Here is a 26,609-nt window from a genome sequence, read left to right as displayed (position 1 = left end):
TACATGTATACTGACGTTTTTGACCTTTATGTAACTTCCTCTCTTTCCTATCATCAACACGTGTCCTCTCTCTATTGGCCTAACCAAATAAGATATGGGGTCATGGTCAGGCTCAAAAGGCTCTCGTACGGGATCTCGTGCACGTATTACAAGTGTCAACCTGAAAAACAGTAAAGGGAGTCGGAATAGCTCGCTCTAAATGACGGTGACAAATCTTTAGGCTTAGAATAATATATCCTCGCTCTAAATGACGGTGACAAATCTTTATACTTATAATAATAATAACTCCGCTTGGTAGTTTCGAGAAATATGTCACCTGCATTTTGCAAATTCTTTTTTGCCAACTACCTTTAAAGCGATTCGTGGCTTCTCCTTATTCGTGAATTTTGATTTCAAAATAATAAATAAATATTGTGCTCTTGCCCCTGGAGGCCTGTAGGTTCCATTTTTCTGTCGGATGCAACTAAGAATAGAAACTGGGTTTCTAATCATGATATCAATTGAAGTTTTGCATGTGCCAAATATTTAAAATATTCTGTGCGCATCTTTTAGAATTCTGTAGGTGATGTTGCGTACTATTGGGTTGAGCAGTTGAATCAAAAAATTCAGGTCCCATCTCTAGAATCCTTCGGGTTAAATTAGGTGTTGTTGGTTTGTACATTGTACTCAAATCTGGTCGTGATAGACAACATCGAGCTTTTTCTCAAGGGATTAACGGTATCAGTGCAAGAAGTTTTTGTCAATATGCATGGCAAAGAGGGATCTGATAAAGAGAGTTCGGAATCTAAGTCGGAAGAGCTGGTCGGACCACACTATGGCGGATGGGTTTTTCATCTTGGAGAGAACAAAATCGGCCAAAATTTTTGTCATCTTAGGTATCTTCATATCACGGGAAAATATGTGAAAATGTACAAGCGTGATCCCGCTGAACAACCTGATCAGGTAAGCAGTCTTCCATTATTGTGAACTTACCCGACAAAATTGGTTCATTATTAAGAGCTTGTTTCTGTGAAAACCCAGAGTCCAGAATGATAAAAGGTTATCAAGTCGCTGTTTCATGCATCTAGGAATATTAGGCCATATTGAATTTTCAGGAAACTATATGAGGCAGCGACGGGATTGTTCAATGCCCGACCGAAAATGAATGCAGTTTGTTGTTTCCGATGAGACTCTAAAAACTCCGGATAGTTTCTGCTCAGACTATTGCTAGATGTCAGAGATATGTATTGATGATTCTTTGATGCATTTGCTTGGATTGCTACTGGAAATGATGTTCATGAGGCTTCCCCTCTTTTTATTTTATTGAAATAATGACTATATGAATGTCCTTGGTTTACATTGTGCATGAAGTGGATGATGAATATATTTATGGCTTCAGTCATTGTCATCCTTTCTTATAAAATGGTTAAAGAGTTTGGGCAACAACCTTATTAGATGCTTCTGGTGACTCTGTCCTTTGGGATAGTGAAAATGCCAGTGTCCATGAAGGAGTACTAGACTACAACGATTGTTGGCCACTTACGAGAACCTGTCGTCCACGTCTAGCACCACCAACGGTAGATACGGCTACCTGTCTTATCTTTTAGTAGTTCGGATTTGAAACTTTTTGCTGAGCATGTTAGAAAGATGCCGAGGACTGGGAGGAAAAGATTTACTTCGCATCTCCTCATAAGCCAAGGCTTGCTTGATTGCTGTATCAAGATCTTGTGGGTTAAGGGCCTTGAGTCATTGACATACCTTTAATATTGTCCTTTAATCCATCTATAAAGACTGCAACTTCACCGGCTTCTATTAATCTGTTGCTTAACATTAATAACTTTCAAAATTTTGTAACTTATTCTTTCGGATTTCAGATATCTTTACTTGAGATATGACTATTAATGCCATCCAGTCAACATTGAGGCAAAAGGCCATTTGCACCAAGGGCCATTTACACGGAAGCTGTTCTTGATGGTTCATGGGGGCTAACATGTACATGAGGGAATGAACCCTGGTGGGAGAATATCACCTCCACCACTTTATACAAGCTCCCATCAGGAGTCTTAATTTTTTTTTATTGAAGGAAGTAATCGGCAACAGTTTTATAAAAAAAACAGATATAAATTTTTCCTCAGAAGTGTCATAACCAATGGTTATGTCCTCTGGTATAGACTGTATCCACTGATTCCACCAATCATAGCTGAATCCATCCAACTTAAGTGCTGGAAAATTGGTCATGTCTTCTTAATTCGTTGGTTTCATTGAAAATATGTCTCTAACTTGTAAATCCAGGTCCTTGCATGGATCTTTCTTTTGTCATCAAAAGCTGGAATTCCTAATTTTTGAGGTAAGGCTTGTTGAAGATCTTGTGCTACAGGTCCCTCTACTCCATTGTCTCTAAACTTCCTCAGAGTTAGTATTACTCCTTGAAGGAGACCTCCTCTTGAAACTCTACTCGATTAAGCTTATGTGCTTTCCAAGAATCCGTTGTTGAATCCTCTAGCACTTCAAATTTTGGATCAGGTTTGACATCTTCATTGAGAATATGAGGTCCCCCTTATGTTAGCCTCTCTGCTCAAGTTAACACCTTTGTTAAGAGTGTAGAATTCTCCACTAGAATACTTCCCTTTATGGCTGAAAAATTCCCCATTCTTATCACAAAGTTTTACAAATTTGTCCCTTGACAAATGCTTGGCAAATGCATCAACTAGTTAGTCTTGGAAAGGATAATATGGCAATTCAATCTCCTTGTTTTGAACTTTCTTTTGGATGAAGTGGCGATGAATCTCTATATGCTTTATCTTTGAGTGAGAATATGGATTTTTCACTAGTTTCAATGCTCCTTGATTTTCATAGTAAAACGGCATTACATAACTCTATTGGACAACTACATTCTCAAGAATCATCTTGAGCTATACTACTTCACACTCAACTCTTACCAAAACTTTGTACTCTTTCATTGGAGGATAGATAAGATAAAATAATATAAGAAAAACACATTAGTTCACTCACACCTAGAGTGTTAGAAGGATTCGTTCCAGACAGTTCTCTAGCAGAGTGCCCCCACCACGAATTCCTCTCTAGCCCTAGTGGAACAACCAAAGACTTATCTCGAGCTTCTTTCTTCAACCTCGGTTGCTAGGAATATCCCTTGCTCCTACATCCCCCCCCCCCCCCCCCCCCCCAAGATCATGCATCCAAACACCTCTATGGATTCAGAGGACTCTAATAGTGAGGTAACTCCACTGTTGCCCCCCTTGCCATCGGCTATTAGACTTGGACATTCTTGGCATCACTGACACCAGCCCTGGGCTTATTCACTTAGTCTTCAGCATCACCTAGGGCTTTTGATCTAGTTGTATACATGTTTTTGAGGCTCTCTTATTGTTTTATCCTTCTTTGCTTCATTTAATCGTAGTTTTAGCTTTGGTATTTTCTAGGAGTTGCGTTTGCACTCCCACATTATATTCATACTCATACTGGATGTATCCATCAGTCCCATTGACCTACTTTTGTGGTCATTCATTGGACATTAATACAAGTATCTTATCATAGGAGGATAGAGCAATTCTAGTCTACATCTTACTAGTCCATGAAACAACACTTGAACCTAGATTAAACATATACCCTACAATGGATTCCTTGTTATTTGGCGATCCTACTGAATCTGAATTTGCAAAACTTGTTGAATTGGACCTATCATTGCGAAAAATATTAACACTACAATCCATTGCCCCTTTCACAAACCTTGCTGTCTTATTTGTAGTCTTCTAATGCATATCTATTAACAATTTTTTTCACTTGGAAACGAGACTTTTTGCAAAGGTTATCTTTGGCCTCATGAAACTAAAATAAAATCAAGCTTCCTACTGGTTGTGTATACAAGGTTTCAACTTTCATCTACCTTACCAGGGTCATGATCATTGATGGATTCAAACTTTGGTTCAATTGGTGTTGCCAATGTTGAGTTTTGTAGCTTGGAAGGTACTTCTAGTCTTGTGTCTTGACTAGAAGGATCTTGATTTGCCTCTTTAGGAGCTTGCATGCGACATACAGAGTGTGCAAGTGAGTTGCACACATGCGAATGTGTTGCATGTGACATGCATGAGATGTGCATGTAAAGCAAGCTAAATTTATGACTCATACTTGAATTAAAGTAGAGAAAGCTAAAGATAGGATAGTTAACTAAAGTAAAGTCACCTATCTTCAATTAACTTGAGGAGCTAATTTTAGCCATCAATCATAGCTTAGGAAAATTATGAATTGAGCCTAAAGTGAGGAGCTAAGACACAACAACAACACAAGATTGAGAGAGGCTTCTTAGTGAGTGTGTGCTGGGTCTGAGAAAGTGCAGAGAGGTTGGTGATCAGTTTTGTAGTTTGTATTTTCTCAGTTGGGCCATTATCCCAAGACGAGAGCCCCAATAAGTTAAGTGATTATTTTATTAATGAAGAATTGTTGATTGGGCATAAATCTGTTTATGTGTATGTGATTTAGATTGAGTTTTTGCTTCTGCTATATCTTTTGTGTTGGGAATTTGATCGTGTATTTTTTCAACTAATAATTATTGGGAAACAAATGCTGGGTGTTGGGTTCAGTAAAATTCTAACATGGTATCAGAGCCCCAACTTTGAATCGATCTCAGAATTATAGGTGCCGAGTTTGTATTGGATTGGAGCCGTCAACTTTGGCCGGTGTAGGTAGGTGAACGTGTAGTGCAGAAGAAAAAGGCAGCTATAGATCGACGCTGACACCCTAGCCCACAACTGCACCCGACTACAAAAGATAGCCGTGGTTGGAGTCGACGCTCTAGATCGTGACTTTCTCGTAGAAGTTCAACTTGGCAACAAGATTGTTATTTGTGGCGTGTTGTTGTACAATGGAAATGGATTGAACCTGTGAGTTTTGGTGCCTTAGAGTTTGTGCTGGGGATGCAGGTGTAGACAATTCTTTGTCTGCTACATCCTTTGAAGAGTCGTTGGATTCCAAGGTTATGATGGGCTTCGATTTGACGTTACATCAACCAAAAATCCCTCAATTTCCATAGCATTCCATGTTAGTGTAGCCTAGTTGGAATCGGGGATAGGTCGAAGACCAACTACAGGCTTGTTGAGACAGGCCAAGACAAGGTTTGTGCAACAAATGAGTGTTGGGCACAAGGGCAAGGTAGATCGCGCAGAGGGATAATTGTGGAGATTTGGGCAGAGACTGAGAGGGCTGAGGCTCGTAGTTGTGGAGAGGCCTGTGCACATGGCGACATGGAGAGGTGGCATCACACAAAGTGGAGTGTGAAGGGCCGTAAGGCCTCTCAGGATTTAGAACAACGTTGAGAGGGCTAGAATGCTGGCGGATTGGAGGAAGGCCATAAGGCTCATGTAGGTAACGTGGTGAGAAGCCTCATGCCAACAATGTGGTTCAGGTGGAGTGCTAAGAGGGCAAAGGAAAGGCCGTGGGAGTTTGAACAGTTGTAGGCGTGCCACATGTTGATACTAGATAGAGAAAAGGTGACAATATTGTCATCAAACGGTAGCCAGTGATGGTTGCAGGGGATCATGCCATGAGCAGGATGCCACGTTGGGCATGATTGGAGCAACTATGAGATGCAGTGGCCAACAAGAGTTGCTGGGCGGGGGATCTGTCATGATAGGCATGGGCCAACAATTGCTGGCAGAGTTGGTAGTAGCTAGTGGCAAGTACGAAGGACAATACTAGCAGCCAACAGGATTGAAGGAGGTCAATCCTCAGAGGGAGAGAGGAAGAGAGGGAGACTGTACTAATTGGGGGATTGGCAGTAGAACTCGTGGGTGTCTCAAAGGACCAAGACAGACCCACAACCGTGCTAGAAGGACTTAGCACATGATCGAGGCTAGTGGACCAAGGTTACTTGGGAGCGGGAGTCAGAGCGATTCCCAGAGCGGTTTATATATATATATATATATATGTATGTATATACATATATTTTTATTTTTTATTTGTTTTTATTTTATTTTTTATATTTTGATGCATATATGTCAACAAAAGCATGTAGAATGATGAATTAGATATAAAAAACATAGATTGAACCATATAACAACAATCATCTAGAAGTTATAATCTTCATCAACCACGTCCACAAGTTAGTAACATAGTAACATACAACATATTGAGTCTCATGATTCATCAATCTTAAAGTTTCAAGCTTTCAAAATTCAATATATAACATTTATCATCATTGATCACCAAAGTTGTACTTGTAAGCTAAGTGTAACCATTACAACAAATAATATCTAACATGAAATGAAATGTTATAAAATGAAATGAAATGAAACAACTTTCAACTTTCACGAAGCATCATATTCATAATTCATTACCAATGAGTTATAATTGCCAACTTCAAACTTCAAACTTAAATTGTCATATATTGTTTACAAAAAATATCATAATAAATATGAAAGAGTCAATAGTTATAAAAACTACTAGAAACTAGAAAAGACAAGTAAATCTATCATCTACATCTTCCTCTTGCCGCCACGAATAATGTCTAATTTCTGAGCAGGTCGTGGTGGTCTTCTAGGAGTCTCCTCCCGCACAGTCCCATGACCAGAACTAGAAGGCAAATGCCCTCCACGTGTGGATGTACATGGAGGCGGCGACAACAAAGGAACAAGACTTGGAACTCGAGCACTGCTACTGGATGGTGGGGGTGGCATGGTTGTTGCTTCATCTTCATCTCTCATAAGTTCTGCTTCCAGTTCTTCAAGATGTATAGTGCCATCCTCCAAATTATCGTCCCCTAGGTGGTTGTCCCAAATTTTAGATGTTGGATCCTCATAAGCCTGTTTATAGTAATTACTCAACATCCTCAAGTTCTAGTGCACATAAACCAAGCTTTCTGCCCTGTTTTCATTGAGTCTGTTTCTTCTCACATCATGTATGAAGCTGTAGGTGCTCCAACACCTCTCTGCAGAAGAAGTATTTACAACCTGTGAGATAATTTTTTTTGCCAATTTTGGCAAAAGTCCCATGCCATATGCTTCCCACCATGTGAGAGCATCAAATCTGTCTCTATCTTCCATTGCATGCAAAGAACCAAACAAATCAGTGCAACTGAAGTATCTGCCTAATTCAAGACGCAGATTAGCACACTCCTCCCTGTCAGGTACCAACTTGTCTAATGCTTCCATAGATTTTGTTTAATAATGACACATACACCATTCGTTGTGATTATGAAATCAAGTACATAGAGAAGTATAGGAATATCCTTATCACTTCTTTTGATTTACAAGTTGGGAACTGATACAATCCTCCGAAATCAACTTGCTCTCAAATGTTTGCCAATCTTCAGCAACTGTGCTGGTCCTTGTTAGCTAAAGTAGGTTATTCCATGTAGAATAGACATAATATAGCTACAAACAACAAATAAGTAGAGCAAGATAGAAGCAAATATAACTGCAAGAAGAAAATAATTAGAATTGGAATTAAGAATTAAACATAGTAAGCAAACCTTTATTGATATTCATAATTGGATGGAATGCTCACTTGCCTTTTCAAGGGGGCAACCATCAACATACACAAAGCTCCAAATACTGTAATATTCACTTTACAACCAACACATGCCTCCCAATACAATATATAGTTTCCAATTGACCAAAACCCTAACCACCAAGTGGATCTCTGTTAATGAGGCCTCAACCACTAACATAGTGGACCTTCTTTAACGTAGCCACTCACATTTTATTGATTTCACACTCGACTAACTTATGGGCCCTTATTGACTAGAGATAACCCTCAATAGATTAAGTAACAACTTATTCTACAAACTAGGGGAGTTAGGATGGGACCCTAACATGCCCTCCCCTTTACGAAGAAGCCTTGTCCTTAAGGCTGGAGATGAGGAAGTTGTCGGAGAATCTTTCCTAGTTTCCATGTAACATATTCAAGTGGCGTATCCCTCCATTGGATCAAAACTTCTTGGATAGTGCATTAGCAAAGGCAGTGCTTGCATTTGTCCAAAACAGTCATAAGCTACAACCAAATGAAACCCTCCTCATCAAATTTTGGAAAGTTGGTTTGAACTCAGTGATTGGATCTCAAGCACCTTCTTTCTTTTAAACAACATACATGAAAAAGTGGGTGGAGTTTAGATGGATTGGGCAGAGCCAATTTTCAAGCCACTAGACTTCTATGTTTAGTATAGTATAAGGTCCATAAAACTCAAGAGCTAACTTTTAGTGGCTCTTCTCCTTGGGTGAGGTTTGCTCATAGGATTGGAGATGCAAAATTACCTGATCCCCTTCATCAAAATGGTGTTCAGACTCCAGAGTGATGTTGATCAACTTGTTTCGTGCGATTTTGAGCGAACACTGAATTATCTTTGAGGGTATGAAGAATGTATACATGGGCTGTCGAGGTGCTGCCCACCTCTTGAACGTGATAATGCCTAGAAAATATGAGATCATTGACAGGGGAAATTGTCCATGGGTTGCCTCAATGTGGGTCATTTTAGTAGCACCAAGACAGGTAGCATTATACCACCATTTTTCCAGATGAAACCATTGAACCTATTGGGCTTTCCATTCCAAAGCAAAGCAACATAAATAAGCTTTTAAGCATTTATTGATTCCTTCCTTTTGGCCATCAGTTTGGGGCTGATATGCAGTGGTGTGATTTAACTGGGCACCTTGAAGCTGAAACAACTCTTGTGAGAAATTGCTAGTGAAGGTGGGATTACGATCAATCACAATGGATTTAGGCATGCCATGTAGTTTAAAACACATTTTCCATGAGGACCTATGCTATTTTGGAGTCCTTTAATGGATTTTGTAAAGCACAAAAGTGAGCATATTTGGAAAGGTGATCAGCAATTACCATCATCACTGAATTGTTGTCTGATTTTGGCAACCCCACAATGAAATCCATAGAAATGTCAGCACACGCAGTGGCAAGAACAAGTAGGGGTTGTAAGACCCTTGAAGGATTTAGTGTTTGTCCTTTGTGTAGTTGGTAGGTATCACATTCAACCACAAAAGTGTAAATCATTGTCCTTCTTCATGCCTTCCCAAAAGAACAAACACCTAATCCAGTTGTATGTTTTTTGAAATCCAAAATGATCCATTATGGGAGAGGAGCATAATCCATATAACACTTTGGATTTGAAGGAGGAATCTTGAACCAAACAATACGACCTTTATAATGGAGCTCATTAAGTGTAATTTGGGTATGCCTGTGGGTAAGCCTGTAGCTGGTGGGTAAGGTGCTTGATCTTGGCATTCTTTGACCATTCTTGACCATTCTTGCCTTATATTTCCTAGTGCCAATTAGGCACTAGGAAATATAAGGCAAATATGAACCTTGCTCATCATACTTCCTAAAGAGAGCATCAACCACCAAATTTTTGTTGTCATTCTTGTAGATAATCTCATCGTCACAACCTAAAATTTTGGTGACCCACTTTAGCTGGTCTACATAGCCTTTGTTTTAGGAAACATTCCAAGTTGTGATTTTTTGTTTTAGTCTGGCATCAAAGAAGGATACCACATATCAACTACATGAAGAATAACCAACATTTGCTTCTCATGTGGATTTGTCCAAGTTTATATCACATAATTTCTTACTGGTGAAGGTGATGCATCCCCCTTGCATTAACACAACCCCAAATCTTTTGCCTGAGGCATAATATTCCAAAGCAAAAGTCTTATTGAAGTTAGGCAGGGCGAGGACTGGTGTGGTACATAGAACATTTTTTAAAGCCTGAAAATCCTTTTTAGTTGCCTCATTCCAATTGAAGGCATTCTTTTTGAGCGGGTTGGTGAGGGTAGCAACATTTCTACCTTAGTTTTAGAAACAAATTAAACAGTAGCCTATTGAGTTAAGAATATCACATAAACTATTAAGGGTCTTGAGATGAGGCCAATCTTTCACCGCCTCAATTTTCATTGCATCCACACAAACCTTCCCCACTAACAATATGGATATAGTAAACTTTAGAAGCACTAAAAGTGCATTCAGATTGCTTAAGGAATAGTTGTGACGATGGAGGAGTTCTAAGACCTGATCTACACGTGCCACCCAAGTTGTAAAATTCCCGCTAAGAAATGCCCAAAACTTGCCACTAAGTTTCGAAGTGTCACTGGGTCTTTTCTTTGAGGAGTTTCGTGTAAACAATCAAATGATACACTACTGTAGGTGCAAGCTTGTAAGTTTCATGTAAAATAAGTGCATACAGTGAATACAGCAGCCACAAATTTCATCACAACCATACCATATACTTAATATAAATCAGCCAATTACAAAATCACTGATATTCACCATTATCATTTACATAAAGAGCACACTTGCCATTAATATTAATCAGAAATATAGAGCAGCATGCATTCTATGGTCTGATATTTAAACACAGTGATTATAAACAGCAGTAAGAGGAACCTGGACTTCAGTCCTTCAATGCAAGATGTTACTGTCACAAATGAACGAAAACTCCAGCCCCTTATGCCCAGATTTCGTTCCGCCAACAGAGGTAAATTCAGTGATGAGATTGGCAAGAGGTTCGTGCTTCCTTTTCCACCAGTTTTCTTAGCCTCCATGCCCAAGGTAACTCGTGCCTCTTTGCTGTAGTAATTCGGCACAGATTCAAGTGCTATTTGACCCTCTGACTGGTTAAATGTAGTATACTTAGGGGGTATCATATGGGGTACAAAGGGAGATACCCAAGGGAATAATGTGATGTAATGGGCTATATTTAATAAATAAAATGGTTAACCAACATTATGCAAGGGACCACAAGTAGTTAGAGAATAATGTGATAAGCCCATTGTATTGGATATATGGTATTGAGAGACCCATGGTAGTCAATAATGAACTCCCACAAATGTCTGCCCAGAAGCTCCTGTCACAAATATATGCAGCTCTGTCCTCTAGCAAACTTGTCCTTGATACTGGGAGTCTCTCTCACCTTTCAGCCAGAGATGAACCAAGGCTTGTACCAGCAGCTTGTCCCTCAATGATAATGGGAACTTTGCCCTTGTTGAGCATTGCAAACCTGTGTTCCCTCCTTCAGTTTTCGACCCAATGAATGGTAACTCGTCCAGCACAATAGTGAGGGAGAAATTCATCCCTCTCTTGAAGAATAGACTTGGGTATTTGGCACTCAAGAAGGGCTCAAGAAAATCAATTCGGCCTGTTGCCATATAATCTAGTAGGGTCCTAGAAGGGGTACTTAAGGGACAACTACTAGACCAAATGACAAGAATGGGACAAAGACCCACTGTCACCTCAGTCAGTGTCCCCTGCTCTTTAAGGACTTTCACCGATTGGAGGAGTCCCAGTATGAGGGAAATCACCTAAATGATGGGATCAATAATAAGGTATTTAGTGATTTCCAAGGCCCATTCAAAGGAGAGGCTCAATTAACGCTAAATGCTTCAAGCAAAGGGCTTTCAAAGAAAGATGTATGAAGAGACCTGGACCTATGATTAATGATATTCAACAATGACAAGGATGCCTAAGATCAAGGCTCCAAAGATGATTAAGACCTCTCAAGATAATTTGTATGATGATTATATGCCTTTAAATAAGTTTTTGTTATACTTGAGAAGCTTAGAATGGAACCACACGAGACCTAGGGTTTATGAATGACTGTGGGAGGAGACCCTCCAAGGAGATCACTAGGTCAAGGTAGTATGGGGAAAGGGTTGAAATGAATTATTCCACTGAATACTATGTGTAAAAACCCTTAAGAAGACCTCTCATTATGACGTTCAAGATGGGCATTCAAAAACGAGCTAGGGCTTGAGTTTTCTTTCAAATGAACCGTGGGAATTGCGTGAAACGTTAAGGATTCCTAGAGGAGATGCCAATGCCGTAGCTTGTCCAAGAGGAATAGAAAAGTTCCTCTAACGGAATTCTCATGATGCCCTACCTATCACGCTTTAGCATTTACGCACCCAAGATCAATGGACTTTTATGAAAGAAAAACAAGTTCTAATCCACTAGGAACATTCATCTGCTTTTTTTCTTTTTTTTGCTGAAGCAAGAGTCATTCCTTCTATTTCATTAAAACAGAAAATATTTTACATAAATTACAACGTTCCACAAGGCACTGTGGACCAAGGAAAATTTAATCTCTAACTGTCAAGGGCATCGAGCCAAAGGCATAAACCCCCAACCCTACAAACATAACCTCAAAACCCTCAGAAGACAGACAATGCTTAGGCCGTTCGGTCAGAAGAACATGCAAAAATCCACGATCCCCCCGCTAAACTGAACAGCCGGACTTGCATCTTTAATCACTGCCGTCCATTCTCCTCGCCCGATCCAACGGCAGAGGAAGATATCGCAATACCAAGACGCTCGGCGCTTAACGACCAGGACCCACCAACATGCATGATCGTTCCTGACCGTAGATCCGCCTTGCAAAATCTGACAATGGAGGATCATATCGCACGGGTCTAAAGCCCCGAACATTAGTGTGCGATGAGGGCGGTATTCAGTCCCTCCCCAATGCCACGTGTAGGTAGGTGAGTGGAATCGCTTCCATTTCGGAAAAACCGCTTCCTGCTTGAGAGGCTTGCGATAAACCAAATACCACCAAGGGAGTGGTTTTGTATCCCGAGAAAGAAAATCGGGGGTATTCCGACCACCGAGAAAGCCAGGATTCCGGCCCCTCGCACCATCTCCTCTATGCCTGTCCATGAACCCAAGAGAGATGTTGTTCCTTCCCCCGGTCGACCATCCGATAAACTGAGACAGCCGAGCAGCATCCACCTGGAGTCTCTGAGTTTGTATTTACCAGGGTTGCTGAGGCCGACAGTGGCTTGCATCCCACCAAAGACCAAACTGTGAAAAAAATAGCAGATCATAATGAAACCAAGTCATCTAGAACTCTCCTCCATGGCTCTGTTTCGAAACACCTCCCTATCTTCATCCGCCTGGTCATGACAATGAGCCTTTAGTCTACTCTGAGGCAACACTTGCCAACCCATCGAAACCCTGCTTTCTGTACAGATCACTCCTTGATTGGCCAGAATATCTGCCAGTTTATTGGCCGTTCTGTGCACATGGTTAAAACTTACTGTGCGAAGGCATTGGAGGTGACGCTGAATTCTTTGGAAAACCTGGATCAGCCTCCAGTGTTTTGAGACTTTTTCCGGCGCCGTGCCACAACTAATTCTCTTGACCGAGTTAATGATTAACTCAGAATCAACTTCGATAATCACATTTTGGCAATTATCCTGCTTCAGAAAATCTAAACATTGCTCCAGAGCCATTAATTCCGCCATGTTGTTAGTGGCTCTTCCTAAATGGCAATGGAAGATGAAAAGAATGTTTCCTTCTTCATCTCTTAATGCCCCTCCAAAGCCAGCAGTTCCCGGTTGCCTTTTGAAGCCCCATCAATGTTGTATTTCAGAAAACCTTGAGGGGGAGGATGCCAGAAATCCTTCTCAGTATCCATTTGCATTACCTTCCTTTCTAGGCCTTGAGGAATAAGCCCCTGCATACCCAGCTGACTGAGAATCCTCATTTCAGCTTCTGAGGGTGGATTCTTAGGGGGATTTTGCACTGTAGTGCCAACCGTCTCCTTAAGCTGTGTTAAGATCTGCTCGAACAGGCGTTGGTAGGGACTCTTTTCATTTTTGAAGATTCTCTTGTTCCTTTCTTTCCAGACATTCCAAATAATGAAGCTTGGCATAAGAGCCTAAGCTGAGCCAAGAAATTCATAATCAGAAAAGTTTTGTCTCCAATTGTTTAGGGTGTCGATGATACTCCCTTTGTCCCTGTCGGTCTGTTGGAAAATGGTGGCAAAGGTATCCCACAACCTGGAGGTGAAAATGCAACTATTGAGAAGATGTTCCATTGTCTCCTCTTGGGCTTCACAGAGCTGGCATCTGGAAGGCCCCAGAACACCCCTCTTTCGAATATTATCCCAAGTCAAAATTTTCTTATGATGAACCAACCACATGAAGAGTTTAATCTTCATCCAACCTTGATGCCTCCATAGGTTCTGCCAAATCTTATCCGGAACCTGGGAATCCAGCTCAAGGAGAATGCGTTTTGCCTCCTTAAGATTAAAAGTGCCGTCATTATTGTTACCCCATCTAAGTTGGTCCTGCCCCCCTGTCACTAAAATCTTTCTTTCTTCCAACATTTTCACAAGAGCCTCAGCTTTTGCTTTCAAGGGGATATCATCCCTGTAATCAATGTTCCTCCAGGTTCTCCACTTTCCTGCATTGTTAGTCTGATCCCAAAAATCTTTTACCTTAGATGACCCTTGGGTGTCTGTCTCGTTCTTGAGGTCCAAAAAGTCCTCTCTTAACAGTATAGGTTCTTGTTGCCATTTATCCTCCCAAAATAAGGCTAGATCTCCCTCTTTGATTTCCCAGAAGCTCTTTTTTTGTACTAAGCCTTTGTTCTCCCAGGCCTTATTCCAGATGTATGAGCCCTTTATGTTTCCAGACATCCTTATGAGATCATTATTTTGCCAAGAGCTAGCATATTTTTCTTTCCAGATAGCAGCCCACTGAGCCCTTGGGTCTTTAACCCAACGCCACCATAGTTTAGCCCCTAAAACGTTGCTAAGAATCTCCGGATCATCCAATCCAAGACCCCCATGGTTTTTGGGTTTACAATTTTTTTCCCAGGATACTAAGGCCCATTTCTTTTTTTCCTCCCCATACCCCAAAGAAAGTCTCTTTGGATGGTTCTGAATTGATGCAAGACTCTTTTTGGTGCTGGGAGTGCTGATAGCATGAAAACTGGGATTGATTGAAGAACAACCTTTGTAAGCACCAACCTACCAGCCAAGTTTAAAGATCTGATGGTCCATTTCTTGATTTTATCCTGCATCTTATTAATCACCGGCTCCCATATGTTCTTGTGCAGAGGTTTAGCAGTTAGAGGAACTCCCAAATATTTTGAAGGGAGGACATCCCTTTGAAAGCCTAGAATTCTGGAGATATTCCTCTGAATAGCAATATTGGTGTTAAAGAAAAAAATTTTAGATTTGGAGAGATTAACTTCCATACCTGTAGCCATGGCAAAGTCATTCAGGATTTGTTTATACTCTAGAGCTTCTTTGACCGTAGGGATTCCCTGTAACATGGTATCATCAACAAATTGTTGATGAGTCAAGGCCTGTCCATTCTCAGATAGTTGTAGGCCCTTAATCTTACCAACTTCTTTAGCATGCTTGATAGACCGACCAAGTCCTTCCATCATGAGGATGAAGAGAAAGGGAGAGAGCGGGTCTCCCTGCCTGAGGCCTCTGGAAGGAATAAAAGTCTCGGAGGGAGAACCATTAACCAATATTGAAAAGCTGGAGGAAGTTACCAGGGCCATGACCCATCTAACCCAGTTATGATCAAACCCAAAAGCAATAAGAACTTTCTTGATGTAGGTCCAGTTCAACTTATCATAGGCTTTGGCTAGGTCCAATTGCATGATCATTCCAGCCTTCCTATTGCTGGTCAACGAGTGCACCACCTCGTGTGCTTGAATGATGTTATTGAGAATTTGTCTGCCTTCCACATAACCTGATTGTTCCACAGAAACTAGTGTAGGAAGAAGAGGTTTGAGTCTATTGGCCACTACCTTGGATATTATCTTGTATACCACATTGCATAGAGCTATGGGTCTAAACCTATCTGGAGTTTGAGCATTGTCCTGTTTAGGGATCAGGGAGATGAAGGAGGTATTGAGCACCTTCAAAATAGTTCTGTTCATCCTGGAATCTTCCACTACATTCAAAATGTCCTATTTAACAATATTCCAACAAGCTTTAAAGAAATCCACATTGAAACCATCAGGGCCTGGCGCTTTGCCATTCTGCATATCGTTGAGGACCTCACTAACCTCCTCTTCAGTCATTGGCCTATTAAGGTTGAAATTATCCTCTCTAGACACCAGCCTAGGTATATGTCTTGTTAAGTCCCTGATAAAATGCTCTCTATCTGAAATGGTTTCCTTTGCTATACCTCGAAAGTGCTGAACTAACACAGCTTCTATGTCCTCATGGGAGTTAAGAAGATTCCCTTCCACGTCCTTGATTGAAGAGATCCTATTGTGAGCTCTATTCGCCATGGTGGATCTGTGGAAAAATCTAGTGTTTCGCTCTCCTTCTTTTAGCCATTGAACTCTAGATTTTTGTCTCCAAAATATTTCCTCTTGTTTACACAAATTCTCCCAATCTTGATGATGTTTGGCTGCTTGATCACTTCTGACTTTATCAAAGCCATCCGTGATAAGGGCTTGGTTGAGTTCCTGCATTTTATCTTCAATAGATTTCTTTTCTACAAAAATATTGCCAAATTCAGTCTTGTTCCATTCTTTGAGCCTGAGCTTGATGTGCTTTAATCTTTTGTGAAGAAGGAACATTCTTGTACCCTGAATCTGCAAATCTTCTGACCACCAATTTTCAATATTGTTGATGAAATCTGGGTGGGTAAGCCAGATATTCTCAAATCTGAAAGGTCTGTTCCTGGGGGTACCAATGCCCTGAACCTCCAGTTGAACCGGCTAGTGATCTGAGCCTCCAAAGGGGAGAACTCTCGCTATCATCTCCTTGTCTAAGAGCATAAGGTCCTCTGAGATAATGAATCTGTCTAACTTTGAGGCAACATGAGACTCTCCTCCTCTTTTATTGTTCCAAGTAAATAGACCATTGCTCGTATCAGTGTCAATTAGCTTCATATTATCTATAAAAGTTTGAAATGCTAAAGAGTCTTTGCTTAGAGATCTGATTCCCCCTTTTTCTCCGAAAGTGATCTGATCATGTTGAAGGCTCACCCCCCCCCCCCATGATCCAAGTTATACTTGCATGTTTGTCTCTAAGATCCACAAGAGAATCTAGAACCCTAAGTTTATCATCCATTCTTTGAGGGCCATAAACATTCGTGACTAGATAGGTAACCCTATCTCCCACAAGCTGAATAACCACTGATAAATAATTCCTAGATACCTCAGCATCTATTATGCCAATCTTTTGGGGGTTCCAAAGAGTGAGTATGCCTCCTGCTGTATTCTCTGCTTTGACTTCTAGAAACTCAAATCTATTTAGCCATTTGCTATGTATTTGTTTTATCTTTTGAATGGAACATTTAGTTTCCTGGATAAAGATCATATTCGGAGCTGCTTGTTTCATTCTATTACTAAGTATTCTTTGTTTTCTTCCCCTGATATTCCAAGATGTGAACTTCATAATTAAAGATTGGTAAAGGAGTAGCTGGTTAGATCTTTCATCTTACCTGAATCTATCATTAGCTTTCCACATTCCATTAGTAGCTCATTTTGCTTTTTCCTGCCTCTCTTCTTTCCTGGGTTTCTCGGTGCTAATCCTGGTGTAGTTTTCATAGTCTTCACACCTTCATTACCCTGTTTTCAATGTTATTTTTCCCCTCCAGCCCATTAGCCTGAGTTTTCCATATAAACAGCTGCTGTACTCTATTGAACTCTTCTTGAGGTAATGAGTCTACCCCTCCCATGGTTCTCTGTTTCAAGAACCCTTCCAGATCTAGGTGTTCTCTGTCAAGAATCTCCTGAAGCTCGTGGTCCTCCAATTCCATCTCACTCTGGGTCATTTCCTGGTCCATCTTCAGTTCTACATCGCTCATCATAGTCTCTTTCTGTTTATTAATATCCTGTGTTTGTTCATGGTCTTCATCTCTCCCCTTCTCCTCTAGACTACCTCCCATAGCCTGATCTGCTTTTGTTATCGCTTCATCTTCTTCAAGTACTTGGAACCTATTCTGACTGGCCTGTTGCCCTTCATTTTGATGTTGCTTTGGCCCCCTTTTGCCCCCTTTTCCTCTATGTACCACTTTGTGAAAGCTTTCAGTGTCTTTCATTGTATTAGCTTTACTCTTGTTCTCTACTTTACTAAGAGGGCAGTCTCTGAATAGGTGCCCATGCTCATGGCATCTGCGGCATCTGAATGGAATATGCTCATAGTCTACTGTTTGCACCCATTCTTCGTAAAAAACTTCCAAGATTACCTCATCCGGAAGAGCTCCAGAGAGATCCATCTCCACACATATTCTTGCAAAGGAAGTATATTTTCCCCTTCTGGTGGCCTCAGAAGCTTTGACAAAATGCCCTAATTTATTTCCAATGGTAGCTAACGATTTAGTTTGCTAGTAATCAAGAGGTAGAGAGTAGAGTCTAACCCAGATCGGGACCGAAGTAAAAGTCTCACGCTCCGGGACAAAATTCATGATCCATGGCCTCATATAGAGGCCTGCTGCTGCGTAGAAGTAGGGCCCTCCTTCAAACACTCTGTCTTTATCTTCAATATTTGTGAAGACCACAGTGAAGAATCCCTTTGACCCAAGATGTAGGTCTATGCTTCCTTTTGGTTTCCAGTGGTATTTAATCCATGTCTGTAAAGCTTTTTCAGTGGGCCATAATCCCATGAATTTACAAATGATAGCATATGTCCGCATGTGGTCCCTGTGTGCCTGTAGAGCAGGATCATTTAATACTACTCTGGGTGTGATCTCAGCTTTGGGTTTACATGGTCCCTTTTGTGCTTTGTCTTTTGTTCCTTGTTCCTTGTCTTCTTCCTCATTATCCTTTGTGCTATCATTCTCCCTTGTTTTGGTACCATCTAGCTCCTTTTCAATGTTCCTTTTCCCTTCTTCTGAAGTACCTCTGTCATTTTCTATTGGTTTCTTACCTCTACTGGCCACAACCTGCTTGTAGGAGGGAGTGGAGCTCCCTCCTTTGCGCCCTTCCATGGAGATCAACCCCTGCAAAAGTCTGGAAACCCTAGCTGTTCGCCCGCCGCCGTCCCTCAGTGCCATTCATCTGCTTATTTTCAATAAGTAACATGCACAAATTTGCAATCTAACAACTTTCATAATGATATTCAATAATTATGCCACAAGAAAAACTAGCCAGTTGTAAAATTTCCACACATTAGACATCATTATATGAAAAATCTTCAACAAAAACACTTACAAGATAACAAGAGTTACATCCAATCCAAGATCAAGATAGCAGATCCAAGGAAGAACAAGGTTTCAGCTCCCAAAATTATCGAAATGCATCAAAAGAGCTCTAATAGACATCCAAGAAAAAGTGCAATTCTCAAGAGAGAGATCTCCAAGTGTGATGATGATGTTTGATCCAAATGAGGCTCAACTAAATATATATGAGCGTCTAAGAGTTCGAATTAGCCTACAATGCCCCTAAAAGTATTTTAATGTGCAAAATAACATCTCTTTGGTGACAAGCCCACCAAATAGCTCATGAAGTGTAAGATAAGCCATCCAAATGGAGCCGAAATGATGTAGCAATGGTGTAGGAGGGCCTAATTGAGTCCTCAAGTGCCATGATGAAGAAGAGGGATCCATGAATGATGGTCAAAGGGGTTGGCCCCTTGATCTCCAAGTAAAACATCATTTGGTGCCCCAAAGTGGCTCTGGGGCACAAGTGGTGGTCTCATGGGTCTCTTCGTGCAAAATAAGCCCGTTCACTGCTCCAAATGAGGGCACAGAAGATGGCGCTTTCCCTCCCATATCTCAAGGATGAGACAAACCTCCTCTGGGCCTCAGATCAACTGCCAAACCTTGTATACAATGCTAAGCTGACTAGGGGCATTGCTGGTCCAAGTCATATAATGTGGGCCAATGAACAAGCTGCTGAAGATGCTGAGGCTGCTAATGGCATGAGATAATGCTCTGTCACATGATGGAAACCCATGGCTTTTAATGCTTCCTCTACAAGTGTCAATATGATCCTCTGGTGGGCTTGGATCCCGTATAGGGAGACCAAGCCCAAAGTGAAACCACCTTCCAATCCTGTATAAGATCCAATGCGCATCCTCACCTTCAGATACAATAATTCATTAGTGCAATTGAGTGAATAAGCTTGTTAATTAAGGGCAGAAATGGGCACTTCATAGTGGGTTTCCTTTCTAGATTTGGGGCTTTGAGCATGTAATGGTATTACCTCCCTTAGTAGTAGTTAATAAACCACACCCTATTAGGTGTTCTCATCCCCTAAAGGGAAGGGCATGTCCAAGGTACATCCTTCAAGTGGTAGGTGTCATGTGAATAACGATGAGATGGATTGGGACACAGGGATCTCAAGGCTAAATGACATGGGCTAAAGGGTGGTAATGATGATGGATGCCCACATATTTGGGGTATGAATGTAGGAGGGAGCAATCGTGGTGCTTGAGCTACCCTGACCTTTGTTTTTCCACCCTTCTTAATTTTCCTTTGCCTTTTATTGATGTTTCTTTTACTTTACTACTCGGGGTTCTAGGGGATGAGAGCATGATGTGTATGATATAGTAGTGATTACCCCCTGAAGGTGGGACAGTTCATCACTCACCAGGGTTGGGACATACATGGGTTCCTTAATGATGCAAGGGGCACTCATAGGGGCCATAGTAACTAAGGTGATGGCCATAATGATAAGGGGTAGAGCTCATTTTTGGCTTTTTTCCACGTATTAAATCTATTGTCTAATCCATCTTTTGCATTTTGTGGTATTATTTCCTTTTGTATGTGGCCATATTATTCTTTTATCTTTTTTTTTAGCTGCGTCAACCTCTGGGGCATCATTCCAAGCCTGACCCAAACATGTGGACAAGGGGAGGGGGAGTACTAGAGCCTTGTGGACCCAGTGTTCATGTGGACCCAATGAGGGAAAATGATGAAATAGGGCATGTAATGTGCAGAGGGGAGTGAAAAATGTGGAATGAGAAAACGAGACCACACTACCAAAATCGAGGTTTCCCAAGTAGTGCCCATCCTAAAGCTGTAAGCCAGTAGGGGATATCCTACAAGACTAGGGCTGAAGATTAACTCCCTAGTTAAGGTAAGGGAACAAGACTATGGTCAAAACCCTTCCTCCTACCATGTCACCAAATAATCCATACCCATTTGTGCCCAAGAAAAACAAGCATAAGTACCCAATTGTATAATGAAAAATCATACCTTTAGAATTAGATGGCCCACCTTTAAACATACGATTTCGACAGATGGGCGAAGGGATATATGATTGGCTTATGGAGCGGAGATATCTGGCACAACATTAGCTTCACTGGTGGTTTTCAAGGGGTTGTCGGTTGCAGGTTGAAGACTAATCTAGGAGAAAAATTCTCCTATGGGGTCACCAATTGGTGGTGGGTTAACATCTGGCTCCAACGGGAACGTGAGATTTCTGTGGAGTGCATGAACCATGTACTCGAACTGGGAGGTCATGATAACACCAACAATTCTCTAGGATTGCAGACTTGTTATCATGCACATCACAAACAAACATAATAAGCATCTATCCCGAGCATACTTTGATCACCCATGTTTTCATCAAATAATAAAATCATATAGGAAATAACATTTATTCTAAATGCAAGTCTAATCTAAATGCATCTAATCTAGCATGAGAACATGATATGATGATGTTAGCTATGCAAAAATCAATATGCAATGCATCCTACTCTAACATGCATGGCTACATTATGCAAATGCTAAGTGTAATCATAAAGCCAATGCAACCAACATATCAACCAATCAATATCAAATTTCCTACCCCTATGATTTATTGTGATATATACTTGAGAACTAACATGACAATCATGGTACTCATGTGCTAGGCCACAAGGGTGGGAGATGGGAAAATAAAGTGACCATGCATGAAAGATCATGGGTGAAGAAGGCAAAGAGGGATGTGACTTGCACCTTTGAAGCCTCTCTTGCAACCAAAAGATGGAGATATCAACAATCAAACTCATGAACTTCCGATGAAGGATCACCTTAGGTATATCATCCCCATCATGGTCCTTAATGATGACATGCTTCATGGTTGCCTTGAGGCCATGACAGGAAGGAAGAGGAGGAGGCTAGCATTGAAGATCATGGTCAGTGGGTTGTTTTTCCCATTGATCATACTCAGGAGGGGGGAAAGACCCATCATCATAAGTGATCATATGAAAAGGGGTGAGGCAATGGTCCATGGATGGCTTGAGTGTATTCCGAGGATCATAAGGCAGGCAAGGAGAAACAAGGCCCCTATTGATGTCATCATCAATATCATAAATTGCACCTTTGTTTAAATGACAATCAATCACCTCCCATCGTCCCTCTTCCCACAAGGGAAAATGATAATCTTCCCTTTCAAGGTTACCGATAGATATATCATTATAAATAACGTTCCGGAGAAATGGAAGACTAACCTTAGCCTCATCTTCCTTGTCAACATCATAAATAGGGTTCCTTTCATAATGATGGTTGCTGATATCCCATTTTCCCTCGTTTATGTGGAAAAAGCCACAAATGTCAACAACAAGGGAATCCATAATGTCCACATCCTCTAGATCTTTATGAAGTACATTATTCAACTCCCCTTGTTGAATGAGAGGTCCAACTTTATTAGGTTCATCATTGTGGACTTGGGCTTCCATGGGGCTTTTATTTTCACTATAGTTGTATCCAATTCCCTAATCTGCAGCCCAATAGTCATCCATAGATTCCTCATTTGCTTGATTATCATGATCTCTTTTAGAATCATCCCATTCTTCATTATTAGGTAGGGAGAGCTCCTCTTCTTTCTTCTTTTCTCGAACAACCTCACATAATGTATCTACTACATAATCTCGGTAACAAAGTTTTAGGAGAAGGGAGTCCGTAGGATTTACTTCATGTTCACGTCGCATCTCATAGAGCTTTCCTCGCTCACAGGAATAGAGCAAGATATCCTTGCCTTTACATTCTTCTACCAACTTTTAGTAGGATATCTTATATTCATGGATTCTTTCTTGCAACATTTGGATGCTTTCAAGATCTAGAACTTCATCGTCATCTCGGGAGGGCACGCTTTCAAGTTCATAATTTTCTTCTTCAGTACAACCCTCGAGATTTTCATTAGCATTCCCATTGAGGTTAGCTCGATCATTTTCATCTTCACTTCCATACTTAATGAGGTCTTCTTCTTGATTGTAATGTTCCTAAACAAGAGATTAAGTGATAAACAAAGCAAGCAAACAGTCCAACAATTAGAAAAACGAAATACACATTAGGCACCCATGAAAATGCTGGAAATAGAGAACCACTGAGCCATTTTATTAAATCTTCAAGGAAAAATACAATGATAAATAGAATGGTGCACTTGGGCTTGTCTCTAAGGACAAGCGTGACAAAACCCAGGTGAGCAAACGCTGATCTGAAGGCTGCCTAATTGCTGCACAAAAACTGATCTGCGCTGCCTAGAAACTGCGCTATTTGCTGGAATCAAAGGGTTGGAATCACTACTTCGCGTGCTCAGAAAATTATAAGATTTCAGCGCTCGGATCCTCAGCCAAAACCCACCAAAACCCAAGAAGGGTTTGGCGGCTGGCCTAGTTCAGATTTCTGAAATTCGACCCCCAAGGAGCCTAACCTTTGCTGCAACTGTAAAACTCGGCCTACCTGAGTGAAGCTGGGAAACCTCCAAAAAACTACCCCAAATCACTGGGGTGATCCCTCCTTTGAATTTCCTTCCTTCCCAATTGTGATTCAGATTGGAAAAATCGGTGCAATAGATCAGAGGGTTTCTATTATTCGCAATAAATATTTGAATACAATCTGGATACCCCAAAGAAAATGGCAATCCACTTAGAGAAGATAACTGAGAATTCTCTCACACTGATTTTGGAGATTTTATCTTGCCCCCAGCGCTTGGATGACCCACTACTTAGTCTCTATGTGAGCCTATGCAGCCACTGCGTGACTTCTGCGTGGAGGCACCCTCTGACTGCATCAACCTAGGCTGCTTTTGCTGCTGAGAAATCGAGATTTCTCCTGCCAATCACCCACAATGATTCTTGGCGTTGATATCTGCTTATCCCCCAACACTTCTGCGTCAACCTCCTCCAGTTTCTGCGTTGTCCCTCTGCGTTAATCTCCTCCAGTTGCTGCGTTGCCCCTCCTTGGCTCAACACTGGCTCTATTATCCTTCACTGTCTTCTCTAATGTATATTCACTAGAACTGGAAATCAATTCCTTCCAGTATTGCCTCTGATCCTCACTGCTTGATCATTGTTTCGAATTCCTTAGCAAACCCTACCCTAGGAAAATCGAATTGATTTATCAACTCTCCGTGTGTCTCAAATGAACCCCAAGCCTCCTTATACTTTTCTCGTTGAGACTTCAACGACCGAGATTAAGTCTCTAATCAACGACTAAGATTAAAACATGACTTGATCTATCTTCTAGATCATTCTAACCCATTTTTTGATTAATACCCATTAATATTTTAATTTTCCTAAGTTTAGACTTAGAAACCCATTAAAAATATTAATTATTTTAATAAAATACAATCCAGGTGGAATTTCACCAAACGGTTTCTGGGTTCTTTAGAACTCATGTGCCTTAGCCTCTCCACCAATTTTCATGGCTAGAGCACATCCGATGCTACCAAAAATTAACAGAAAAGGTGCCCAAGGCCTAGACTGCTAAACCACTTGACAATCACAACAAAGATTCTAGTGAAAGCAACCAATCATTAGGGACTAAGATAGTTATTGCATCTACGTGAACCAAACTTGAATGTCAAGGGCTATTTAATACTTCAAATAAGTATCCCCTTCCAAAATCGGGACCTTGAACTCACAATGGTGTTTTCTCTCGAGGTAGGGGTGGCTAAAAGTCAACCCTATCACATGTTTCCAACCCCTAAGGGGAAGTAGCATTTCCTTGGTCCACCCTTCAATCAGGGTGTCCACATCCTGAGTGTATAGATGTGGGAAGGGAGCATTCATGGATGCATGAGTTACCAACTCTGCCTTTGTTTTTCCACCCCTCTTATGCACCTCTTACTTCTTAATTTTTCTTTGTTCTATTGCTCATAGCTCAAGGGTTAGAGCTCTCTTTGAATTATGTGGCAGTTGTATTACCCTTAGTGATGAGTTAGTTCATCACTCATTGGGGTTGGGACATGTAAGGGTTCCTCCTTTTGAAGATGTAATGGGGAAACATGTGCCTAGGAACCGGGTAATGGCCATAATTAGTTATGTATTTCCCACGTGCTAATGTGTATGTTCCGACTGTCTTTTGCATTTTGATTCTTTGTTTTGTTTTGCTGTGGCCATGATAGGGTTTTTCTTTTTCTTTTTGCTACATTAAACTCCTAGGGTAAAGTTTCAGGCCCTATCTAGGTATGTGGACATATTGCTGCCAAATCCTAAAGAACTCATGACAAGTTGAACCCGAAGAATGGAGATGAGATAAGTGCTTATAATGTAAGATGAAACGTGTTAAGTATGACATATGGGAAGATGGAATTGAGTAGTGACCCTCCTATATCCATTGGGCCATTAAGGTAGGTCCCACCGGACTAGGGTTGAAGAATAACCCCCCATTTAAGGTGAGAACAAGATAGCGATCAAAGCCCATCATTCTTCCAAATCACCCCATAACTCATAGTAAATGTCCAAAAACAAATGAGTATAAGCACCTGATTGCAAAATGACCAAAGTACCTTTTGAGTGGAAGCCCACCTTCGTCCATGTGCTCATGTGGGATGGGTGAGAAGAAAATGACTAATGCAAGTGGCAAAGATATAATGGCATATCATCAGCGAATGGTGGCTATTAGGGGCTGCTAGCTATATGGCTGATCAGCTGGTTGTCAAATGTAGGAGAAACTTCTCTGAGTAACACCACTGTTACAAGGTTTTCAATTAGCTCCATATATCTTCAATCTCTCTTGACGTTTATGTGGGATATGAAGAGAATGTTTCTTTTAGAGGAGTGACATGCCTTATTTTTTATGCAAACTAGATGGGTTGCCATATGCAACCTAATTTCATATCGGGAGAGCTTTTGCGCAGGAGTGGAGGAGCTGTGTGCCATTACTGGACCTTTGGTAAAGGTTGTTCGATTGGTGGATGGAGATAAGCCCATAATGGGCTACTTGTATGAGGCCATGGATAATAGGGGCAAAGAAGTCATCCATACCTATTATGAGGATAAGTAGGATAATGGCTTTTAGAATGACCATTGATATGGAGAGTGATTGATGAGCAATGGAACAATACACTCAAGTGCCCCATTCATGTTGCAGGGGTCTACCTCACCCCCACGTTTCTTACTTGTAGGGTTTTAGATTTCATGCTAAGGTGATGGATGGATTCCCCACTTGTGTTCAGAGGATGGTGCCATCTTCACAAGAATGTGCAGAGATTTCTAGTGAAATGGAGATTTAGATGATGGCGGGTAGAATATTGGCTTTGACATGGCTATCTAGGATAGGAAGATTAGAATGTCAATTTCATTGTCTCTTCATACTTTGTTTCAAGTTTCAAGTTTCAATTTCAATGTTTTTTTTTTTTTTTAATGTTTTTGTTATTTGTTGTAGATTCTTGGTGGACAAGCTATGGTGCAAGAATATCCAATCTCTAGAAGCTTGCCATTCAAGTGTTTAGCCAAACATGTAGCTCCTCCAAATCTGAGTATAACTAGAACGTATTTGAAAAATACACACCAAGTAGCACGATAGGTTAAATTTCAAATTACGTTTTGAATTAATTATAAATTATAAATTATTATTTTAGCCCTATCACTCTCTAATTATAATTTGCATTATAATTATTAATTTATAATTTATGACACTCATATAGGTTGGAGTCTTAACGTCTTAATGACATGGTCTATGTCTACTACAATCTTCGATTGT

General features: G+C 40.8%; 1 protein-coding gene across 2 annotated transcripts in view; it reads left to right on the top strand.

The window, feature by feature from the left end:
• The first annotated feature begins 322 nt into the window (after positions 1 to 322).
• Positions 323 to 26,609, top strand: part of LOC149145070 (ENHANCED DISEASE RESISTANCE protein (DUF1336)) — a 483,701-nt gene continuing 457,414 nt past the window's right edge. The window contains exon 1 of one of the 2 annotated variants that reach the window (XM_089453046.1): positions 323 to 942. In XM_089453046.1, the coding sequence (XP_089309172.1) occupies positions 745 to 942 (198 nt within the window). In that variant the 5' untranslated portion in view covers positions 323 to 744. The remainder of the gene's footprint in view (positions 943 to 26,609) is intronic. The other variant, XM_089453045.1, reaches the window with a different exon arrangement.

The sequence above is a fragment of the Pinus tabuliformis genome, chromosome X (genome assembly GCF_031772625.1).
Source record: "Pinus tabuliformis cultivar Carrire ecotype Pingquan chromosome X, CPIR1, whole genome shotgun sequence".
Lineage (NCBI taxonomy): Eukaryota > Viridiplantae > Streptophyta > Pinopsida > Pinales > Pinaceae > Pinus > Pinus tabuliformis.
This window is presented reverse-complemented; position numbering and strand designations above follow the sequence as displayed.